The sequence below is a fragment of the Meleagris gallopavo genome, chromosome 4, assembly GCF_905368555.1.
Source record: "Meleagris gallopavo chromosome 4, MGAL_WU_HG_1.1, whole genome shotgun sequence".
NCBI classification, from domain to species: domain Eukaryota; kingdom Metazoa; phylum Chordata; class Aves; order Galliformes; family Phasianidae; genus Meleagris; species Meleagris gallopavo.
The window spans coordinates 46,144,834-46,167,591 of NC_139407.1; the positions used below are offsets into that span (position 1 = coordinate 46,144,834).

A 22,758-nucleotide genomic window follows, 5' to 3' on the forward strand; every position below is an offset into this window, starting at 1 on the left:
AGTCTCCAAGGTGTCGAACTTCTAATAGTTTTCTATTAGGTGTTGGAGAGGTGAGCTGGATGAGCATGGACAACATTTCGCCCCCTGTCTGAACCTACAAAAGGGGCTTTGGTCCAGCTATGCAGCCGTGTCACCTTCTTATCTGCCAGCTGTGGTGCTTATCTCATCCTTTTAGTGAGGGGGTTTGAGTCATTAGATCAGCAGAAATTTTCTTGGGATGTTGGAGAAAGTTTTTCTTTTATTTAATGAGCCAAACGAGAGTTATGCTGAGGCATGGAGCATGGGCTGGTGTAGAGGAAGGGCCGAGGCCTGCTGCCCATGAATATGATGGTGACTGCCTCTTTCAGTGTCTGGTACATCAGCTCAGCTGGGCTGTGGAGCCTTGCTCCCATGTGGGCTGCACATAAGCTTCCTTTATATTTGCTCATTTTCTTTCTGCATGACTGTGTGAATCTTTTTTTTCCGTAACTTTCACTGAACACTTACATCGATGCGTGTATTTTTTTTCCTTTTTTTTTTTTTTTTTTTTGCTGTATCTGTCTGGTGCCCACAGTCTGTATTTTAAAACTCGATGGAAATTTGATGTAGATTGGACGTAAGGGCCTGGAGGTTCATCAGAGAAGGGTATGTGACCAGATTTTTAGAAATCATAAGTAGATGAGGATATAAAATGTTTTGGGCCTTAATTTTGAACTTTTAAAAATGTTTTTATGGAAAACCTTGAATTATGACTTCTTTTGAAGATGATGTCACGTGTGGTTCTTCGTATAAATTTTTAAATAAGCTGCTTGCATTGTAGTAAGTACGATATGTGTTGGGCCATGCATTATTTATTTTCATCAGGCATAGATATGCTAGAATGAGCTTTCCTTTAGGGCATTCTTTCTATTAAAACAATATACTTTTGCTAAACCCATAACTCAACTGGATTGTGTAGTGATTCAGATTGCAGAAGAGAATGCTATTGAAAGGAGAAAGTGCCCCACATACAAACCCCTCTGTCAGCTGCTATTGCTAGAATAAACTGCGTGCTCTGCATGAACTTCAGGAAAGCTCCACATAAACCAACTGCAGCAACCCATATCAAATATCCCATTTCTGCTGACTTTTTTCTTTTTTTTTTTTTTTAAACTCTTGCTCTGCTGATTTTTTATTGGAGGGGGAAATGTTCAGACACTGGAGATTTAATAGTATTTAAGAGATCACTGTATTTATTTAGAAAAGTGGTTGAAATCTTCAGAATGCTATAGAGGAGAAGTATTGTGTTTGCTGTATTCTACCCTGTTGGCATACAGTTGCAGTTTTCCCTTGTTTAAAAAAAAGCATATATTCTTCCTTACATGTTAAGAAAGTATAATGATGGTAGTCAGAGGGAGCTTTTAAATTCAGTTAGATACAGTGCAAAATAAAGTGTAAATATACACTTCAAGAGGAAAAGACCATTCTAAATCAAAAGAGGTATCTGTAACCTGAAGTATATAGGGCCACGCTGCTTTAAATAAGAGTTTTTTGAACTCTGACATTCCTAGTGCCTGTGCTAATGTCATGAGAAAAGCTTTACATTTTTGCATATGTTTGGGGGAGAAAATGGAGGGAAATTTAATGAAACACAGTTTTGGATTATAAGCCGCCAGGCTGCAATAACAAGAAAATAGATTGTTAAGGCATAGAGTCCCATTGTTTTAATGGCTTAACATTGGAATATTAATTATTGAGGTATTAAGGTATAGAAACAAATTATATCATTGACTTTGTATTGATAAATCTTACTAGGCTAATCCAGAAACTATGGACCAATCAAGAAGTAAATACGGAGATGGTCAAAGTGCTAAATTATTTAAAACTGGGAAATGCTTCAGTACAGAATTGGATTTTTTTAATGACTCTTTAATTATTTACATCAGCCTTTAGACTTGGTGCCATAAATTGGTATAGTTAAAAGCAAACAATATATATAGGACAAATTTTCCTCATTTTAGAGTAAATACTGAATAAATAATACTTTAAAGCAGTGCTGGAAAACAACAAGCATATAATTGAAAACAGAAATCCTCACTCTTTTACCTTTTCTCATTCTTCTCCGAAGAATGAAGAATTTGATAACCTAAAGAGGAGGAGGAGCACATTTTTGAAGATTTACGTAGCTTCAGTGGCATTCACTGTTCAGTAGGCATTTGGGTGATGCCCTCAGTAACATTCTTTAACTTTTGGTTAGCCCTGAAGCGGTCAGGCAGTTGGCTGGATGATCTTCGAAGGTGGTTCCAACTGAGCTACTCTTAAGTGTATATAGAAGTGGACTGCTCTGAGAGTTTAAATAAAAAGAAGACAATAAATAAACCACACAACCTTTTGAGCTTCTAAAATATTTTGCTACTGTTAAAAGCAGCAGTATTTATAGGTTTCTTCCTTCAGCAATCCGTTCAAGTTCCAGAAGTAGTTAATTGCTCAAATTGATTCTAGGAAAAGGTGTCATAAATGACTCCTCTGGTTCTGCCCATTGGGCACAGCTGCCATGTATATGGGGTATTTTCAACGTTGCTTATGAAACATCCTTTGTAGCCTATTGCTACAGAACCAGAGTGCTGGTCCAGAAAGATGTATTAGTACCTTGAACACTTGCAAGTCAATACTAATTAATTAATGGATCTTACAAAGAAATGTTACATCACAATGTGTAAGGTAGCTCTATGAATTGTAATTTTCTTCCTTGTTCATCATCCCTATGTTTTTACTGCTGAGCTAGAACTTGGAGGAATTCCTGATCTGAAGGACTTGTTTGTGAAGTGCTGGTGCATTTGGGTTACTGTTCAATATCAGCTTAGCTGGTCTTAACGCAGAGCTGGTGTTAGGCTTAGGAAATAGAGTGTCTGACATCTCAGTGGAAACCTGTCTCTTTTCTCTCTTTGACATCTTGTTTGTGCCAGCTGTCAGCAGGGCATAGCAGTTGGGCCAAACATCACCAGATTTGTACTGTTCTTTCAGCTACAAATGGGGTCTTGTCCTGGAAAAAAGGCAGGCTGGCAACTGAGGCTTCATTTTTATGACAGCAAAGAAGGAAAAGGAGGAAGCTAGCCCAGTTGTACTGAGATCTGGCTGAGAAGTTCAAAGTTTTTTGGATAGCTGTTTGGGATACAAAAACTTGTGACAGACTGAATAGGGATATTAAGGTAGGCTCTTGTGTTCTACTTGCAGAGATGTTCTTACCTTTTGAACTCTCTACAGAAAGAAAAAAAAAAAGAAAGAAAGGTTAGAAAAGAAATTTGCTGCCAGAAGTGCATGGCTAAGATGAAAAAAAAAAGACTTCAAGGTCTTTCTTCTTTTTTCTCTTCTTAAATAACTGTAAATTAAACAGACAAAAACAACCTGAAAACATGCTTGATGCTGTAAGTATTCCTTTGCAGGACGGAAAACAAACCATATCCTAAACTAAAAAAAAAAAAAAAAGAAAATTACAATAAGGAAAAGAGTATAAGCAAGACCAGGTTTCATAAATATGATGAAAGGTAACCAAAAGGAAAGTGTTTTTACACTTAGAAGTTTCTGTAACATCTGTCAGTGTAGTACTGTTCAAAGGGTTATTTGGACACATATACATGTATGTAAGTACAAGATTTTTGCCTCGAAGGGGAGTACTGTAACTGAAAAGCTGCAGTGTTCATCTTGAAGAGGGCAAGGTCAACAAGATGGCAAGCTGTTTTATCCAATAGGGTAGAGGATGGCAGAACAGCTCAGGAGGGTGCAAACATATTTTTGGTAGCAACCCTTGTGGGAGTTCACTATCTAAAATGTGGTGTAGGGTGTGAAATAGGCAGCTGAGCATAAAAGCTTTTCAAAGCATATTGAACTAAGGATGAATCTCACTGGTACCGAATCTCACTGTGCCTGAATGCTGTCTTCCTCTAGTAAACTATGCTGAGCTTGGGAAGAGATTATGCAGGTTTTCAGAATCAAACATGCATGCACTACTTATTCTGAAGACCCGAAGTGAAGCAGTACTGCTTCCTTAGTTGATTTTAATGTAGGTACTGTTTTACTAGGTTTATTAACCACTTTTTTAGTTCTTTCTCAAGGTTTATTATCTCTTCTTTACTTCTTTTAAGACCATTTACATTAGTGGTGCCAAGAAAAATGGTACCATATCCTTCAGAGTAATTTGGTTTTATATTTACAGTTTTAAGGTTATTAAGACTGCCAACAAATGACAATCAATATTACATAGCTTCAGCTCGTTCAGAGCTAGAGACCCGAGAAAGGTGCTGAAGAGCATACCAATCTCTCATTTGTGCTGGACAGGATTTTCTCTGTTTCAGTCCTCAGGCATCCAATAGATTCTCATCATCCTCTTGACTCCTGCCATTTAGATATTTGTAAGCACTGATAAGATTCCCCCCAGCCTTCTCCAGGCTGAACTGCTCCAGTTCTCCTAGCCTTTTCTCATGAGGGGGAAGCTCCAGGCCCCTCACTGTCTTTGTGGCCCTCCAATGGACTCTCTGAAAGTTCCCTGTCTTCCTTGAACTGGGGAGCCCAGAACTGGACACAGTACTCCAGGTGTGGCCCCACCAGGGTGGAATAGAAGAGGAGGACCACCGTCTTTGACCTGCTGGTCATGCTCTTTTTAATGCACCCCAAGGTACCATTGGCTGCCTTGGCCTAAGGGCACGTTGGTGGCTTATGGACCCACGCTTGGTGACCCATTGGCATAAGAGAGCATAGTAAGGTGTTGCAAGTTCTCACATGCATCCATAGTTAGAAATATGTTTTTTTTCCACCTTTGTTTCTCTAACCTATGCTTCTTATCATATGCAGCTGCTATAGCAGGGTATTGGTAACAGATTTCTAGAGATTAAATGTTGTTCTTCTCTCTATGTTATTTCTGTGATGTAGCACTGTGCAAGCACATTGCTGAGCAGACTGCTTCCTGCAGGAAAAACTGATCTCTGTTGTGGGTCTAGGGAGCTTCCAGTCAGCCCTGTAGCAAAGTAGATTTTTATGGTGTGACAAAAAGCATCTCGGTGTTTTATGGTGATATCAATATGGGACCATACAAACTTAAATATCATGTCAGTGAGAAAAAGATGAATGATGAGCTTTGGACATGGAGCTCCAGTTTCTAGGGCACTGATTTGCAGCATAACTGAAGGGTGACTGAGGCTTGTTCCATTTCATGGCTTAAGTTGGTTCTGTTCCAGATGTCAGCACTGGAGCACTGTTTGTGGCACTATGCTCAGTCTCCAAGGCCCTAATCCCTGCCGAAATCTGTAGTCACTGCAGCACAAACAATGTGCTGGCAGCTGCTAAGCACACCTTATTTTCCTTCCTCTATGCTTGTGGTCCTCCACAAGCAGAGTTGTTCTCGTCTTATTAATGAAATTTGTATCTTAAGAATGATTAATGAAGCAGTGTGTTTTCTTAGAGTACATGCAGATTTTCCTTGTGTCTCACATACTGATGAGGCTGAGGTTCAAATGCTTCACTGGAAAAGACAATGTTTCCAGCACTGAGTAGAAATATTTGGGCAACATGTTAAAACATTTGTGGTAACAATATAGCAGAGCAAGGATGAAGCAATCATTTCTTCGTTTTTAGGTATGCTAGTATGTTTATATGTTGCAGTTTAGGAGACGGGAACATTGCCTGGTGATCTGCGCTACTTCTGGTCAGTAACCTTTGTGATGTTTTTTTCCTTCATGTAGCAATAGTCAAGGTATATATGGGTTATACAATTGCATTTGTGATGTTCTCTGCTAAAGAATTCCACTTTCTGTTTCTAAAGAGGGCAGCAGGTTGCAGAATTTGTAAAGCAGAATCTTAGTAGTTAAGTGTTTTTTTTTTCTGGTAGATTTATTTTCTACTTTTTACATTTGTAGAAAACTATAGTCTTCTAAAATATCAAATATTATTGCTGCCATTAATGGCCATTGGTATCAGGCTCGAATAGCTGAACGCTGAGTAACTTTTCAAACCTCAAAACCTTGTACTATTAAATTGATTGCAGTTCTGAATGTAGCTGGGATTCACTTGTCCTACCTCCTTACAGGGTGCTTTTTTTAAGATCTGGATTTAGATATCAATACATGTTTATTCCTGTCTATCATATGAAATACTTCAGAATAGATGTTACCTGTCTCTTATTATTTTTCTGATAGACTGGATGTTTTCTGCTTTCTTGTTGTTATTGTTTTTCCCCTGAGTCTTCTTACAAAAATGGGAATAATACTATTAATTTCTGTCAGAAAGCAATGTAGGAAATAGCATCACAACATTGTATAAACCATGTCATGTATAAACAAATGTAAATATGGGAACTTGTAAGAGGGGAAGGTGGTGTTGTTTAAAATAAAAACCGTTTCCATTCACTCACTCTGTCTCACAAGCTCCAGGAAGTGTGTGCAGGACAGGAGTGTTCAGTGCACCTGGCCAGCAGTAAGGCACCACGATGCTCGTGTCCAGCTGTTAGGTCCAGGATCCATTACTGCGACATGGTAGGTAAGGGTGCCTCATACCATGTCACTGACTTCATGTCTCCTGGATGATTCTCAGATTGTAAACTACATACAAATTTTGGATATGTTTTCAAAGCGATCACTGTGACCATCCTGTTTCCACCCCTGTAAGTCATTACCAACCATCATGGTTCTTTGTGGCCAGATCAGGGTGGATAGTGAAATTGCAGGTAGATGTGCTGGGGTCTCCATGACCTGCTCACATGGGTGCCAATAGCACCAGCACTCTAACATCCCCTTCTCCCCTTGCTGTGAGCTCCTCTCATACTTCCACATCCTCAGTTCCTACTAGCCTGAGCCTCTCGGTTGCAGTTCTCTGTGACCATGCACTTAGATGCTTTTTAGAGTTCTTAAGAATGTATTAAAACCAGATGAAAGCTCTTATTTTTGAGAAGGCAGACTACTTTCTGAAGTCAACTAGAAATGGGTAGGAAGTTTTAAGTGGAGACTGAGAAAGCTAGGAGCAAAAAACTTTTTCTTTTGCCTTTTACTTTCAGTACAGTACAGCTAACATCTTTTAAACAAACCAGTTTAACCACGCGTTTTGAAGTTCTGTGGACAAGCATATGATAGCCTATTTTTGTTTCAGATGTGACTAGCCTTCTCCCCAGGATCTGACAAAGAAGCTGTTAACTCTGAAAGCTTGGTGTGTTTACAATGGCTAAGAATAGCTCTGTACCGCACTTGGTCTTGTCTTCTCACAGAGGTCCAGTTCTAGCACTGGGTGCGGTTTGCATGCCATGTGAGAATTTACAGCTTGTCTTGTGCCGTGCCCTTGCCTTGTTACTTTCTCTGAAGACTCAAAGGCCTGAAGCTGGTTGTGTGTGTTTTCTAAGAAAGTTGCAAAACTGCAGATTCTTACTGGTTCAGTTTACTTTTATATGTAGTAAGCATAGAGAAATTTCTTCAGAAGGTCCAGTAAGAAGGATAAGTGTCTCATGCTTACTGATGTAGGAAGATCTGTAAGTAGGACTTCCTTAGAACTCAGTGCTGCATCATGCTGGTACACCAAGACTTCAGAAGTGCAGAGGAATGTCAAAACACAGTTGCTAATCACAGAAACAAAATACGTTTGTATTAGCATCCCAGAGCGCAGTGCTCAGTCATCTAGGTATTTCCTAATTTTCACATTCAACAGATTATTTTCCCCATAAAAACAAACTTGAAAATAAACATTCTAGAGCCTCTCCAGCTCTGAAGTTGACTTTGCTGTTATCCTGTGGATTTCAGTGAATGAAAGGGAGTACCTTTGAGAAACAGAAACACGCAAAAAGAGACTACAGCTAATTTGGAAACATTGACTTTACAAAAATCTTATGAGATCTGCACGTGTCACTGCAAGGAAATGTAAGCTGTAGTTTAAAAATAGCCGCCTACGGATGTGCTAACTCTGCTCGTGTCAGAAACCGAAACTCAGCAAGTGTTGAATTTTCACAAAAAGCTGAAGTTTTCTGCCCTGCTGAACTTTATTTAGGGAGTTGTTTTTCCATCTCTTCTTTTTTTTTTTTCTTTCTTCTTTTTTTCTCCCTCTTTGGATAGTTAAAGTTAGCTGGTTACCCAGCTGCGCAAAATGTTGTATTTTTTTGTTCTTTCCTTCTCAGCGAACTTAGGAGAATATGCTGTTGTGTTGGTTTTTTTCCTCCTTAACCTTAGCAGGTTGAGTTAGTCTTCAGTAGCTTACTTCTCTTTTCAGCTTGTGTCCTCAGCTGGAGGATTGCAAGGCGAAACTGACAGAAGCAAAATGGAGATGGATTGTTTTTTCCTGAAACTGATACTTGATGTATGAGTCTTGTCCTAACCCTGATTTGTGTATGCTGGAGCATGTTCTACTGCTCAAATATGTTGACTTGTGTTTCTGTTTTTTTTTAAGCCTGGAGTGTGTGTCTTGCACTTCAATTTTCAAATTATACCACAGTATCAGAAATGTAAATGTTAAAATGTTAAAATATTTCTGGTTACTTCACTAGGCAGTTACTATAAAAAAAGTGGGAAAATGTTCTTTAAATGAACAAGGCTAACATAATGTGTCTTCAGGCTTTGTAGAAATAGTTTTCATCTTATATACTAACATACTTATATGGAGCAGTAGAAAAGAAGATCATTTAGTTTCTTTATAGATCAAAAAGAAAACGTATAATGCCTGATATGAAGTTACTGGCTACTTTACAACTGATACTCCAGAGTTTTTTTCCCAAATCACTTTTTACAACAAAGCTGCTAATATTCATTACTTCTAGCATTAACTCAGGAAAGGTATCAGATTGACATTAATGAGATTAATTGAGGATAATGAAGAAAAGTCTTTTCCTCTTTCTGCAAGAAGCTGGAATTGCTCTTTTCTCACAAGCAGGGAATGAGGAGGAGGAGAAGAGGGATATAAAACCAACTACCTTGGGTTGTGCAGGGCCAGGAAACTCCTTGCAAGAGCTGCTGGCTTCTGCCACTGCCCTGAAATCAGACCAAACACAATTTGTCAAGCATTTTGTCACTGTTTTGACTCAGTACAATGGATCAATAGGGTTTTTTTAGTATCCGCTTGTAGATTGGGTTCATAGAGTGTGGTTTGTTTGTTTGTTTGTTTATTTAATACCTTTAAGGCTGCAGAAGGAGGATGGGGAATTCTGGTTTTCCAGAGAAAAGTGAATGAATTACAAAAGTTGAAAAAGGGCAGATTTCTTCTCTTAATCTTTTAGTGCAGGCAAGCTTATGGTAACATTGACTTTGTTGCTTGTGGCATTTATTTATTCATTTATTTATTTATTTATTTATTTATTTATTTATTGTAATATATGTATTAGTATGTCAGAAGGAAACAAAACTTCACCAAGGATATGTGCGTGGGGACGATTGTTAGAAATAAGCTGTCTGTGCAGCCATGTATCAGTGTGTTTGTATTCCATCAGTGCATCATCCACCACTTCCTTTTTTAAGTACTACTAAAAGCTTCACATGTAGAGTTTAGTTTGTACTTTCCCTCCTCCTCATGTAGTGAGCATACAATAAAAATAAAGTAGATATTTAGAATAAATTCAGTCTTGTCATTGCTATGGAAATGTGTGTTTTCTTAATTTATAGAACAGTGTATATGGAAATCTGGAATTCTCCTTCCTTCTCTTTTTCCTGTTCTGTCCTGACTGGTTTATCTTCCCACTGCTGCCTTTGCTTCCTGTGTGCTTTTTAATTTAACATCATTTATCCAAGCACTGATGGCATATTTTTGGGTTTTTTTTTTTTTGGCCAATGTCAAATCTGATTTAGCTCAGAATTTAGAGGGAGCTTCTCCAGTGATCACAGCATCAATATGTTTCCCATATGATACAGCCTTCAGTGTGAAAACCTGCAAAGGAAGAACCAGATTTCTCTGTTAGCAGCAAGTGTTTCATTCTCTGCACCCCTGCAGGCTGAACATACTTACTGTACTGAGTGGAAAAGGTGTGGGTGAGAAAGGCAGTGTGTGTAAGATCACCTGCAAGCTTCCCTCTCACTTGAGATGTTAGAAGCTGACCATCCTTCTGCGATGCTCAAATGGAACTAGAAGAGACCAAACCAAAGCTGGGAAGCTTACATTTGCTCTGTAGGAATCTGCATCTGGAAACTTTATTTGAAAGAGGAAAAAGTCTGCAAGTGGCAAAATGCTGGAGAACACTGATAGAAGCTATAGGATTATGCATGCATGTTAGCTTCAAGTGGGTACTTAATTTTTGGGTTCTGATTGAAGATTGGTTAAATACTGCAACCATAACAATGATCTGTGGGATAATATCAAAATAGCCAGCTTTAACATTATTGAGAATGCTCTTTTAGCTTGTGTTTGTAGAGAAGAATTTGGTGGTGTGAATAGTTGGAATCAATGCCATATAGCTTGCTACCTGAGCTGACCTCCTTCCAATTGTCTTCTTGACTCCAAGAGTTAGAACGAAGGGAATGAGGACATGTCTGCAGGGCTTTCACAGGCTATGGCCTCTGCTGTTAAGTGTATTCGTAGTGCTGTCTAAAAGCCCTAAAACCACAACTGGTATGGCAATGAACCTGTGCTAATAGTAATAGTGTGCTTCCCTTTGAAAGTTAGGGAATACTGCTAGCTCAGACCTCTTGGGAGCTCAGTTTATATTTTCCTGAGGGCAGGTGGATTAGAAGAACCAAGGCAACAAGCCAAAGTTACACCATTCTATCCTTGCTTTCCTTATTTAAAGGAAAATTGTAATCATTACTTCTGTTGCAGTAATGATTTTAAATAAGAAGTAAACATGAGATACAGCTCTTTTAAATGCCTTAAGCACTTCTGCAATTTAATCACGTGGGAATAGAATCACTTCTTTGCATTGTTACTGGAGGTGACTTACATTGTAGAAGCCCACTATTAAGATATAGGAACAAGTATTAAAAAAAAAAAAGTTTTTTTTTTATTCTTACTTTGTTACTGTTTTGAGAGAATACAAGATTTGTAACTAAGTAGAACTTGGTCTGTTATACGTGCCCAGTTATTACAGTTTAATATTTTGAAGGAAACTGAGATATTAGGATATGTTCTTGACACAGTGCTAGTGCATTGCCAGTGCAACTTGCATTCCTGCCACTGTGCTACCTCCATAGGTGATGGTCTTGTTCTAGACGAGGGGCAGATGAAAGAGACAAGACAAACTATCTTATGCTTTATATTTTTTTAAGCTGATCTTACATGAAGACAGCTTTCTGAGAGTGAAACAAAGCTTGTTAAATATATTGGCAGTTTTGAAGTATGCAGTGAAATAATTTTGATGCCTTTCTGAATGAAGGTTTCTGTGAAATTCAAAATACTTTTTCTTTAATGGAAGTGGTTTATCTGAGGAGGGTTTCTGTTCTGGCAGTTCTTCTAGAAAAGAAATTATTATAAACTGCAATTTAATACTCTGACTCTTTAATGGTCAGAATTTCCTTATGTCATGCTGTAATCAAGAATGACTGGGCAAGACTTGAGACAACTTAGTTTAAATCAATTTCCTTTTCCTCTGGACAAATCTTTGTGCTTTGTCATGTTGTTTTCAAATTGTGTGTATATGGTTTGGTCTTTTGGCACCCTATGCTATCCAGCTTACCCACAAATATCTTCTTTTTTTTCCTGTTCAAACTGGCTTGCATACATGGCCTGCCATAGAAGGCTCTGTAAAATGATTGGCATAGTGACTTGCAATTCTTTGTGCGTGCAAGCAAATCTCCACAAGTATTTCCTGTCTAGGTTCTAGCTCTTGTGATTTTAAAAAATGTAAATATGGTAAAATTGGTTTGACGGACATTCTAGTGATATTTTTCTGGTTTTGTTTGTTAGAATTTCAGTTTCCTCCTTCCAGAGATAGCTACTTGTATCATAGGCCTCACATTCTCCCCTGCCATCTCCTGCTGATTAGAACTGCGTAGTGCAGGAGGTCAGCTGCGTTGCAGCAGGGGTCTTTGAGACTGCAGCTTGTAGCAGCCTTTGCAGCTCTCCAGTCTGATGTTCTCAGTGGGCAGACTTTGAAAGCCTGGCAACAGCTGCTGTTCCATTCCTGACTGGCTGCCCTAGAGGTCCTCATGGCAGAGCTGACCTCTTTTTCAGCCAGGATATTTCTTAAGAAAATTATTTCTGTTTTCTACCTTCCATAGGTAGAAAATACCTGCACATCTGATTCGGATGCTTGTAAGCCATACATGTGACTCTTCTTTCTGTTGAATCACAATCCCATGTTTACCGTACGAGGATAACACTTGTTACTTTGCTACTAACTTTAAAGAATTGTGGTGCTGGTTTTTCTACCTGAGGGAAAGCTTTCCTTGGGCTAAACACTCAAACTTGTCTTTTGCAATTGTGCTGCGTTCCACAAATGAGTGAGGTTTAGAAAGAAGGTTTAGTTGGGTTGCTGCTTCTCACCTCTGTGCAAAGGTAAGGGGAATGACTAGCACAGTGCTTGTAAAGAAGTGGCAAAATCAGCAGCATTTACTTGAGGAAGATACTAGTCCAGTTTCTCTCTTCTCATGTATCTGAATTTAAGGAAAAGAAGTACTTAAAAATAATTTTTCCAATTTGATCTTTGTAATTTATTTTGTCTTCCCATCCTCTGGAGTTTTGGGAAAGAAATAACCATTCTGCTTTGAGACTTCTCAAAATAGGTTGGGTAAGAGATCGCAAGAGATGAAGTCCAGTACAGGAAACAGAATATTTGCTGGTTAGAATTTGCTCAGCCTTTAAAGCAAGTAGGCAAGAAGAATTTCTTGTTTTCCTCAGCATGCTTCCCCAAAGGCAGTCTGTAAATCAGTAAGGGCAGAAAGCTGCTATGGGGCAGAGAATATAACAACAACTCTCCAGAAGATGTTGGTGAGAATGAGTTTAGAAGGGAGAGAGAGCCTCTGTGATCTGTGTGTGTTTGACCCACAGGAGGCTGACTTAATGCATCTCAGACCATGGTCACAAATGTGGGAAGGGTAGGAGAATTTTTCTTAAACTTATTTTTATAAAGAAAAGCAGCACCTTGGAATGTGGAGTAATATTTTGATTTCTGTTCTCCTCTCTCCCTTTTTGGAGACTGTTTCAGTAGGTTTCTAAACAACATTATGCCAAGTGAAAATCTAAAAATTACATTTTCTAAATTAAATTGTCAGGTTTTAACAGTAGTGGAGAAAAAGACTACTTTGGAACAGCAAAGCTGCCTAACTGTGAAGAACTTCAAACATGAGGATCATCAGTAGCAACTCATATCTGCTAAGGTTGCAATCTGTCGCAGATAGCAGAAAGCTGGATATTGCCTTACCAAGACTTCATGCTTTAGAATTTCTGCTGTGTCTGTGTTGGCTTGGAGTAATATTTCTGTTTCAGTTTACTAGCAGAGGAGTTCTGTGTTTTGGGGAAAGTTAAGATAAAAATTTCTTGCAGGTGTTTTCAGAGGCTGCAGACAGAAAGCAAGGTTTGTGTAAGTACCTTAAGCTACAACATTGACAGCTATTCTTTCAGCTGAGTCAATTTTCTGTAGAAAAATGGCTTACGTGGTGAAACTTGAGAAGATTGCTGTGAGGTTTTTGTTTTGTGTTCTTTGAGTCCGCTTGAAAACTCAGCTGTCATAGTACACTCAAAAAACTTTCCCTATTCCCTTCCAGGACATCCTTTTTGTTTTTGTCACATGCTTAGTTAGCAACTGCTAGAAATAAATGCATCTTCCATTGATTGATGTAAAATAGATGTATGTTTCTTTTTTTCTGACTCTGGCTGGGATATCTGAAGCTCCTTAGATAAATTGTCAGTAGGGAAATATTTTTTACTGCAGAGGTAAAAGTGCAAGTCCTGATTTGGAAGTGAAGGGGAAGTTATCAATATGTATAACTTCCTGTTGCTGAAAGATTTGACTTGGCTTTACAGGCATTACACTAGCTGTATGGCTGAACTAACCAAGCTCCCTCGAATCTGGAAGTGATTAAAATTAGTATGTATGTATATTTTACAAGTCTGGAATTTCTTCTCTTTCCTTTTGCTGTAATCTGTTGTCACAAGTAACGTTTTGCAAGTAAATGAGTGTTGATGAAATAAATGGAGACAACTGGATAAATGCAGCATGATGCCCTGTGGGTCACTATAGCTGTCTCAGTGCCACTTTCCCTCTACCTGGAAGGCAGCCGATGCCGCTACACTGCGCTGCACAGTATTTCTCATCCTTGACAGATGCAGAGGCTTTCTGCTGCAGTGCCCGACTGGAGCCAGCTCTGGGCTGTGTGATGCTGCTGAACCGAGGAGCCGCCCAGCGCCGCGTGTGCAGATGTGCTGGCTGTGAATGAGGTCAGCTGGGGCTCAGTGCAGCTGGAGCTAATGGGCCAAGATATCCAGCTTGGGAACAGGCTCCGTGCAGTAGCACTAGTGGTGCATGTTTGGACAAAACCGAGGAAGTACCCGTGGCTGTTCTTGCAGCATCGTATGCTTGTGTAGCCCAGGTAAACCAGCTGGATAACCGCTGTGTCTTCTCGCTGCTCTGAAAGTAAATCTACATGACCTAAGTGAATATATCACTGACAGACGTAGATCATTTAATGTATACTCCAGAGTTTTTAATTAGTGTTATTTTTTAGTCCCCCCATAACTCAATTTTTTTGCCTTTTATTTACTGAGTTCTGAAATAGCATCTCCATTGAGGGTCTACTGTATTTCTTTTGTCAGCAATTTTTGATTGGTTTTAGAATGCCTCTTTCTTTATTCTTGATCTGTAGACCAGAGGCTGAAGTTTGGAAAATGCATCTTTTATTAGAGAACTATGTGGTAAATTTAGTTGTCTTCAGAAAAATATTTTTGCCATTTCTTTTGTTCAAATAATGAAGCATGTTCATGGAAGATTTTTTTTTGCTGCTATGAGTAAGTACACTTAGGAAATGGAAACTTGATGGTATAAAAGAATTGGAGAATTGAAAAAAAATGAGAAGGTTTTTTAATACGTTGCTGTGGAGAGCAGACTGCTGGTTTTGACATGGGAGACTTAATTTTTTGGCTCTGCTCATGAAGTGTTGGGGTGACTATTGGGCAGATTAGATTGTCTCTATTGAGCATCAGTGTCCTTATTAGGAAATAAGTAGTTTCTCTAGTTAAGTAAATGAAGAGTTGTTGCTATGAAGCACTCTTAATGTTTGTTACAGATATCTATTCATGTATATTAATTTCACTTCTGTGAGGTAGAGTGAGATAGTCTAGATGTTTATCAGAGCAGGAGACAGAGTTTAATTAAAATACTATGAAGTAAAAACACAGATAATATTTTCAATCTTTTGAAATTTTCGTATTGTCAGTTGGACTTTCAAACCCTCTTCTGCAGCAAGTATCACAGGAAGCCTAAAGTAGGTGTGATGCTGTCTGTGCTGTGAAAATAATAAAAAAAAGATGAATCATGAAATGTAAGCTGTATAAAACAGTTTACTACCTTAGCAATGAGCTAGATGTTGCAACTAAGTACATAACCAGTTTGATGAGGATGGAGGCCTTCTCAAAAGTGTGTTGAGTATTCTTATTTTATAATTGCACACTGTATTTAAAATAAATAAAAATAACTTTATACATATTTGCAGCCATCGTAAAAGAGGACAGATACTCGGTAGAAGTTCTACTTCAATCCAACCAAACATTCCAGCTTTCTCAGCAGCAGTAACAACTCAAGTAGAGCAAATTTCAGGTAGATAATGTGAGTTCCTGGTACTATTTAAAACAAATAAGAAGGATCATCACTTAACTAAATGGGAAGCAGTACCAAAAAAGTATACAAAACCTAAAAACCATTGTATATTAGCTGTGAAATCAGTTGAGCTCCCACACTGCCACAGGTTGATGTGCATTGGTTACCTTGGGTACCTGCTTGGTATGTGTGAGTCCTGAATAACCTCAATAACCTCCCAACCGCATATGAGACCCCTTTTATATCCTCAGCCACTTGATATGTTTGGACTATACAAAGAGAAGCAGGATGATAAAAATACCATTCTTTAATATCAACTTCAGTATTAAGTAAACTTTCATAGGTCTGGATGCTTGTGTTTACCATGAAGAAATTTTGTTACTAATTTAACATCCATCAGTGTGTGTTGCCTTTTGACCTAGGAGTGCGTTGTCTGTCTAATTATCCTTTGTATTGTTTCAGTGTTCCTTGAAACTATCCAAACAATTTGGCGTGTCCCTAGCAACCAAACAATACTGTTTAACAGATATTTCCTACAGCTCTTCAGGGGCACTTGCTTCCAAATTTCCCACGTAGCACTAGCTCACATTGGAACAAACAAACAAGATATTGTTTCAAGTGAATAGCACCCAGTGTTTCAAGCAGTTTATGAAAGTAGTTTTTTGTTATCGGACTGTTGCTAGTGGTATGGTATGGTTTTTGGTTCCAGATTCTGTCTGAAGTGCTGCAGACTGTTCCTTAGTTTTAAGCTTCAAAACAGTGTTCAAAACTTACATTTTCTCAGGCAGTAGAGAATGCTTTGGTGGCAGGGAGGAGGAGAAAGAAAATATTTAATCCTACCCTGTAATGAGATTTCTCCATTAAATATGCTGTTTAAAATCCACACTGATCCTTTTTAGAATGTTATCAATTGCGAGTTCATGAATCCCACTGAACATAATTATACCAGATAATTGTGTAGTTAAGAAATCTGATAATAGATTTTGGCTTTCCTTTACAGAACTACTGTATATATATCCTTTTATTAAACACAGATCAACCCCTTCCCTGTTTTCCCTCCTTTGTATTTTTTTTTCCTGTTTATGTTAAGCTTACTTGCTGGTTTTACATAGCAGTTAAAACGACAACCATTGTCAAATACAGAGCAAGAATTATTAAGAGTCTTCAGCAAGTTCACAGATTAAAGTAAATCCTAGTCTATTATCCAGCTATTTGAGTATGCTGGTCCTTCAAGGAATCTACTGTATTTCTCATGATACTGTTTGTAATTGCATTTTTGACATCTTTTTCCCTCCCTTTTTTTTTTTTTTTTTTTTTGGTGGGGAGTGGGGGATCCATTACCAACTGAAAGATCTGTGCATGTTAGCAGTACTGCAGGTATTTGTGGCTTTGCTCATCTTAAGTCTGGTTTTAGATCAACCGTAAATAGTCTTGGGACCTCATCCTGAATGTGAGATGCTGTTTTGTATTTTTGAAAATTAATGTGTGTTAAAGTCAGTGAGATAAGACACTAGAGACTTGGACATACTGGGAAGAGTCCAGTGGAGGGCTACCAAGATGATGCAGGGCTTGCAGCAGCTGCTCCTGTGGGGAAAGGCTGAAAGCTGGGCCTACTCAGTATGGGGAAGAGGAGTGCAGGTCCATAGATACCTAAAGGGAGAGTGCAAAGAGCCAGGCTCTTTTTAGTGGTACTTAGTGCCAGAACAAGAGGCAATGGGCACAAACTGCCCAAAAGCTGAGGGGTCTTCTCCTTGGAGATCTCCAAATGCCCGATGTGCATGGGCCTGGGCACCTGCTCTGGCTGTCCCTGCTTGAACATGGTTTGAGCCAGATGGACCTGGAGGAGATTCTGTGGCCTCTTATTGAGAATTAGTCGACTTTTGTTTGGTGCAAAGTAAATAAAGTACTGTGAGGATGATCAGATCTCAGCCTTTTCCAGATTCTTTAGTGGCAGGGCCTTTTAGGGTCATCTTTTAAAAGCTGGATACAGAAGTGTATTTTGTAAGTACGCTTTTAAGACTTGCCTACACAAAACAAAGAGTGTTACAGGTTAAGCACTATGTTACTCTCGCTCAGTTTCCATGCAGAGGTACGAAGTTCCAGCTCTTGTTGAGGAACGTGGGCTGGACAGCAGTGATGTTGATTGCTGCCAAGCTCTGCCCGGTTGTTTGGGCATCGTGGCACGCTCCAGTAGGCAAGGCTGGAAGGAGCCAAAGCAACTGCTTCAGTGATTTCTTTCTGAGCAGATGCAGCTAGCAATGCTCAAGGGATGGTTTACAATTCTCCCATTTCTTTTAGCTTCCATTTGTGATTTAAAGCAATGAGGTCAATTAAGTTACTGTTGAGTAGAACAAAGCCTTGGCTTTCTATAAACACTCATATTTAGGATAGAAAGAACTGCTTACCTAGAAATATATGTTATATCTGTCTGTTGGATACTTCAGCTTTTAGGCACCTTAGTACCTGAAACTTTTAGTTTTACGAGTCTGCAAGTCTTTCCAATTCAGGCATTTTTTAAAAGAAATTTTGTTGTTTATGTTTGATGAAAATGAAAGAAGAGTTGTTCCAAATCTCTGTGTATTGCAATGTTTTTCTGTTTGGTAAAGCTCAGAAACTTGGTGATTCTGCTTGTTACCTGCTGAGGCTAGGAAGGATCTTCTTTTCTCCTCTTCTGTCCTTATGTCTGTGTACTTTTCCTCTTGACTCATAACATATCTGCTTCATTTCCTTTGCTGCCTTTGGAAGCATTGGGGTCTAAGAAAGGCACGAACATGCATGTTGGAGGAAGCACAGAGTGCTTGTAGGGAAAGAAAATGGGCTTTTTTGTTGAGAGGTTTTTAAATCCTGTGCTAAAGGGTAAGTGGGATAAGAAAAGAGTTTTCCTTTCAAGTTAGGTATTTTGGATTGTTGTCTTTCTTTGTTGCAGGCACTTTGGTCTCTTCCCAAAAACCTTGGTGTACTTTGCTGTAGTGACTTTCCATCCTGGGGATCTGGAGCCTGGCAGCACTTCCTAGCTCTTGTTGCCTGCATTGTGTGGCACATATATTTCAGTGTCTTTTGTCAGCAAGACCAAAAAGTTAGATAAAAGTCTTACAGGATGTTCTGAAGCACATTATGACATGTGGCAGGTGTGCTTGTATGCTGGGTGTTCTGGCACATCACCTGCTGTGCCCCCTGATTACTGGCAACAAGGCTGTGTGATTTTGGCATTTCCTTCCTGTCTGTAAGAGGACATATGGCAGTTTATATATGGCAAAACTTACGTATTGCTCAAACTGCACAGCTCATCTTTTCTTAACAAAAATGGTTTGAGCAGCAAATCTGTGCTAGAAATACTTGGAGGAAAAACACAGATCGTACATACTAACAAGCTTAAGCAAAGGAACTTACCTTTTTCATGAGAGATTGAGGTAATTGGGACCATTCATGCATTTCCCTTCGTGCTGAATTGTCAGCTTTAATAATGCATTTACTTGGATACATGTACATACTTGATGCGTGGATACTTTCTGCGGAAGTTGAGGAAATCTGCATTTTGTCAAACATAACTTTCTGAAGTTACAGAAGAAATTCTGAACAGCTTAGAGGTAAACTTTGGAAGGCTGTAAGCGAAGGACTCTTAAGACTTGATTTCCATGATAACCGGTATTTTCACAGATGAGATGAAGAATGAAAAAATGTTGAGTGAAAGTTGTGGATAACATTTAGCACGTAGGAATTGCATTTGCACAAATTAAAAACAAATGAAGTTTTGAAAATTAAGAAAAATTGGTGAAGTGCATCTCAACACCTTTTTAATGATAGAAAGCCTAGAGAGCCTTACCTGGGCAAATCACAATAAGTAATAAAGTTAAATAAACTGATATTAGACTCCCTGTACAACTATCATAGGAAAAGAAAATCCTGGTATGAATAGGAAACACAGAACCATAGGTGTTGAGAGGGACCTCTGGAACTCATCTAGTCCAGCTCCTTTGCTAAAGCAGGTTCCTTCCCTTCAGTAGGTCACACAGGAAATTCTCAGTATCATAAGAGGTCTTAGTATCTATTTCTAATATTTAAAAAAACTTAATAGCCAATAAGTATTTTGATTTTGTGTGTGCAATATGAGAATTATTATTGTTTCCCCAACTTGTCATGGATGTATTAAGCACTTTGAACAGTGAGTTGTAATACCTGATTTTTGATACTGCAAGTCATGTCAGACAGTAGCTGTAGTAATAGCAAAGAAATGCTTTCAAGTGCTCAGAGAGTAAAAGTGAAATTTAAAGTGAATAAATATTATGCGATCTTAGCCTATGACAATTTCAGTAGATGAGTGAAAGCTCTGTTAGAGAGAGAATAATATACTGATCAGTTAATTAGTAGGGCTAGCAGGGAACAAGTCTTCAAGATTTTTTGTTAGAAGGATGTCCTGGTTTCAGCTGAAATAGAGTTAATTATTTTCCTAGTACGATGCTGTGTTTAGGATTAAGGATGAGAATAATGTTGATAGCACACCGATGTTTTAGTTGTTGCTGAGCAGTGCTTCCACAGAGCTAAGGTTGTTTCAGCTTCTTGTGCTGCTCTGCCAGCAAGGAGCTGGGGGGGGCACAAAGGGCTGGGAGGGGACAGCAGTGGGACAGCTGACCCAGACTGGCCAAAGGCATGTCCTGTACCAACTGGCGTCATGCTGAGAAAAAACTGGCTGGGGGGAGAAAGCTGCTGCTGCTCAGTGCCTGACTGAGCATCGGACAGCGGGGAGCTGGTGAGCAATTGCATTGTGCATCACTTGTTCTGTATGTTCTATTATTGCTGCTGATATTGTTATTACAGTTTCCATTCCTTTCCTGTCTTTATCTCAATCCATAACTTTTACCTTTTTTTCCATTTCTCTCTGCTGTCCCGTTTTGATGGGGGTGGGTGTGAGCAAACTGCTTTGTGGTGCTTATCCACTGGCTGGGTTAAACCACAACAAGAGTGGAGAAAAGTAGTGAGTGTGACATCTCTAGAAGGAACTTGCATTCTTTTTGGAAAAATCAAGTTGCAGACTGAAGTTGCAAAGAGGCATTTCTTGTAGACCAAGTAGAACCTTGAACTTAGATGGTTTATAAACATCGCTTCTAGAAGATGCATCTCACAATACAGGGAGGTGGTCCTACAAATTGAACTTTTGATTTTTAGCCATACTTGAACTGAAGACGTTGTGTATTAAAGTCTGTATATTTTATCATGGTCATCAACCAGTTATGTTCAGAATGAGGCTGTTCACACACCTTGAGGCAACTTTGCATTTTATCAGTAATAGAGTTTATGCTGTACTCCCTTATCTAACCTTAGAGTGGAATTTCCTATCAAATGCGAAGTAACAGTTGAAAAAGACTTCTGGATGTTTCTTTCTGGGATACAGAATGTACTCTGTAGATACATTTATGTGGTGGATGAGAAAGTATTGAGAAGTGTCATTATTTAGAAGTTCTGCTTTATAGCTCACTCTTTTTTCTTTTCTTTTCTTTTTAATAGCCTCCACGCCACCCAGCAGAGTAAATAAACGCAGAGTTTCTCCAAGTGTTGCTTCCACTTGGGAAAAGAGAGGCATCATCATGTCTAACATTACTATTGATCCAGATGTAAAACCTGGCGAGTATGTCATCAAAAGCCTCTTCGCTGAATTTGCTGTTCAGGCTGAAAAGAAAATTGAAGTTGTAATGGCTGAACCTTTGGTGAGTCCTTTTTTTACTTTTAAATTTTTAATTTTTTGTAATATCCCTTGAAGTGATTTGTTTTGTTTTGTTTTCTCTAAAACAAACTGATATATCATATCTGTGGTAACTGAAAAAAACATCCACAGATACTGTTCAGTTTTTGCAGGGATTACTTCGGTAATAAACAGGCCTCTGCAAACAGGATTGCTACCTAGATAATATTTTATTGACTTCCTCCAAAACTGTTGTAAGTGGTTACTGGAAGTAAGGCCTCTTAGTATTTGTAAGTTCTGAAAAATTACAAAAGGAAATAGTGACTACAGAAATGTTCCTACATTACTGCTACAAAAGCATGTTTCCTGTTGATGTTCCTTTGAAATAATGTTTTTTTGAAAATAGAATTTCAAAGAAAGATGCATTTGGTGTGTTTGCCAAGTAAGTTAGCACTGACACTAACATGTGAGGAACACAGTATCCAGTATATATTGCAGATTAGGTAAAATGCAAAATTCTGTTTGTAACCACAGAATCATAGAATGGTTTGGATTGGGAGGGATCTTAAAGCCCATCCAGTTCCAACCCCATACTGTGGGCAGGGCTGCCCCACACCAGCTCAGGCTGTCCAGGGCCCCATCCAACCTTGCTTTGAGTACCTCCAGGGATGGAGCACACACAGCTCTCTGGGCAGCTGTGCCAGCACCTCACCACCTTCTGAGTAAAGGGCTTTCTCCTAGCAAGTAATCTAAGTCTCCCTCCTTTTAGCTTAAAGCCATTCCCATTGTCCTGTTATTATTTCACGTAGAAAGTCACTTCTTCTCCTGCTGATAAGCGCCCTTCAAGTACTAGAAGGCCATTTCTTCTCCAAGCTGAAGAAGCCTAGGTTCAGTCTCTGCGGGAAAGGTGCTTCAGCCCTCTGGTCATCTTCATGGTCTCTTATGGACCATTTCCAATAACATGTCTTTGCTGCGTTGGGAGCCCCAGACCTGGATGCAATACTTAAGGTGGAGCCTCACAAGAGCAGAACACATCCCCTCTCCCTGCTGCCACTCCTCTTTTGCTGCAACCCAGAATACAATTGGCCTTCTGGGCTGCAAGCAAGCAAGCACTGCTGGCTCATGTCCAGCTTTGTGTTCACCAGAACTGATACAGATGGCATGCTCTTGAAATTAAATGGATATATACTTTTTTAATTGGAAACTATGCTCAATTGTGATCTTTACTTTGCATGAACTCTGAGTCAGTAGTATCAGTATCCCTTCAAGATGTTTTTTTTTCTTGTTGTTTCTTTTTTTTTTTTTTTTTTTTTTTTTTAATATACAGAAGTGACTTACAATCCTGGAATTAAATGGGAAATCCAAGACACTTATTAGTCTCCAGATCATACACAAGTTCTTTCAGAACTTTTTCTAAAATTATATT

The 22,758-nt window shown here is 38.9% G+C and overlaps 1 protein-coding gene across 8 annotated transcripts in view; it reads left to right on the forward strand.

Annotated features, from left to right (window-relative positions):
• The window catches only part of FRYL (FRY like transcription coactivator), a 155,214-nt gene that overhangs the window by 43,219 nt on the left and 89,237 nt on the right, over positions 1-22,758 (forward strand). For all 8 annotated transcript variants that reach the window (XR_014883154.1, XM_085223190.1, XM_085223189.1 and 5 more), the window contains one exon: positions 21,158-21,357. Coding sequence is in view for 7 of the 8 variants with exons in the window: in XM_085223184.1 (XP_085079310.1) it covers positions 21,158-21,357 (200 nt within the window). In the remaining variant the exon portion in view is untranslated. The remainder of the gene's footprint in view (positions 1-21,157; positions 21,358-22,758) is intronic.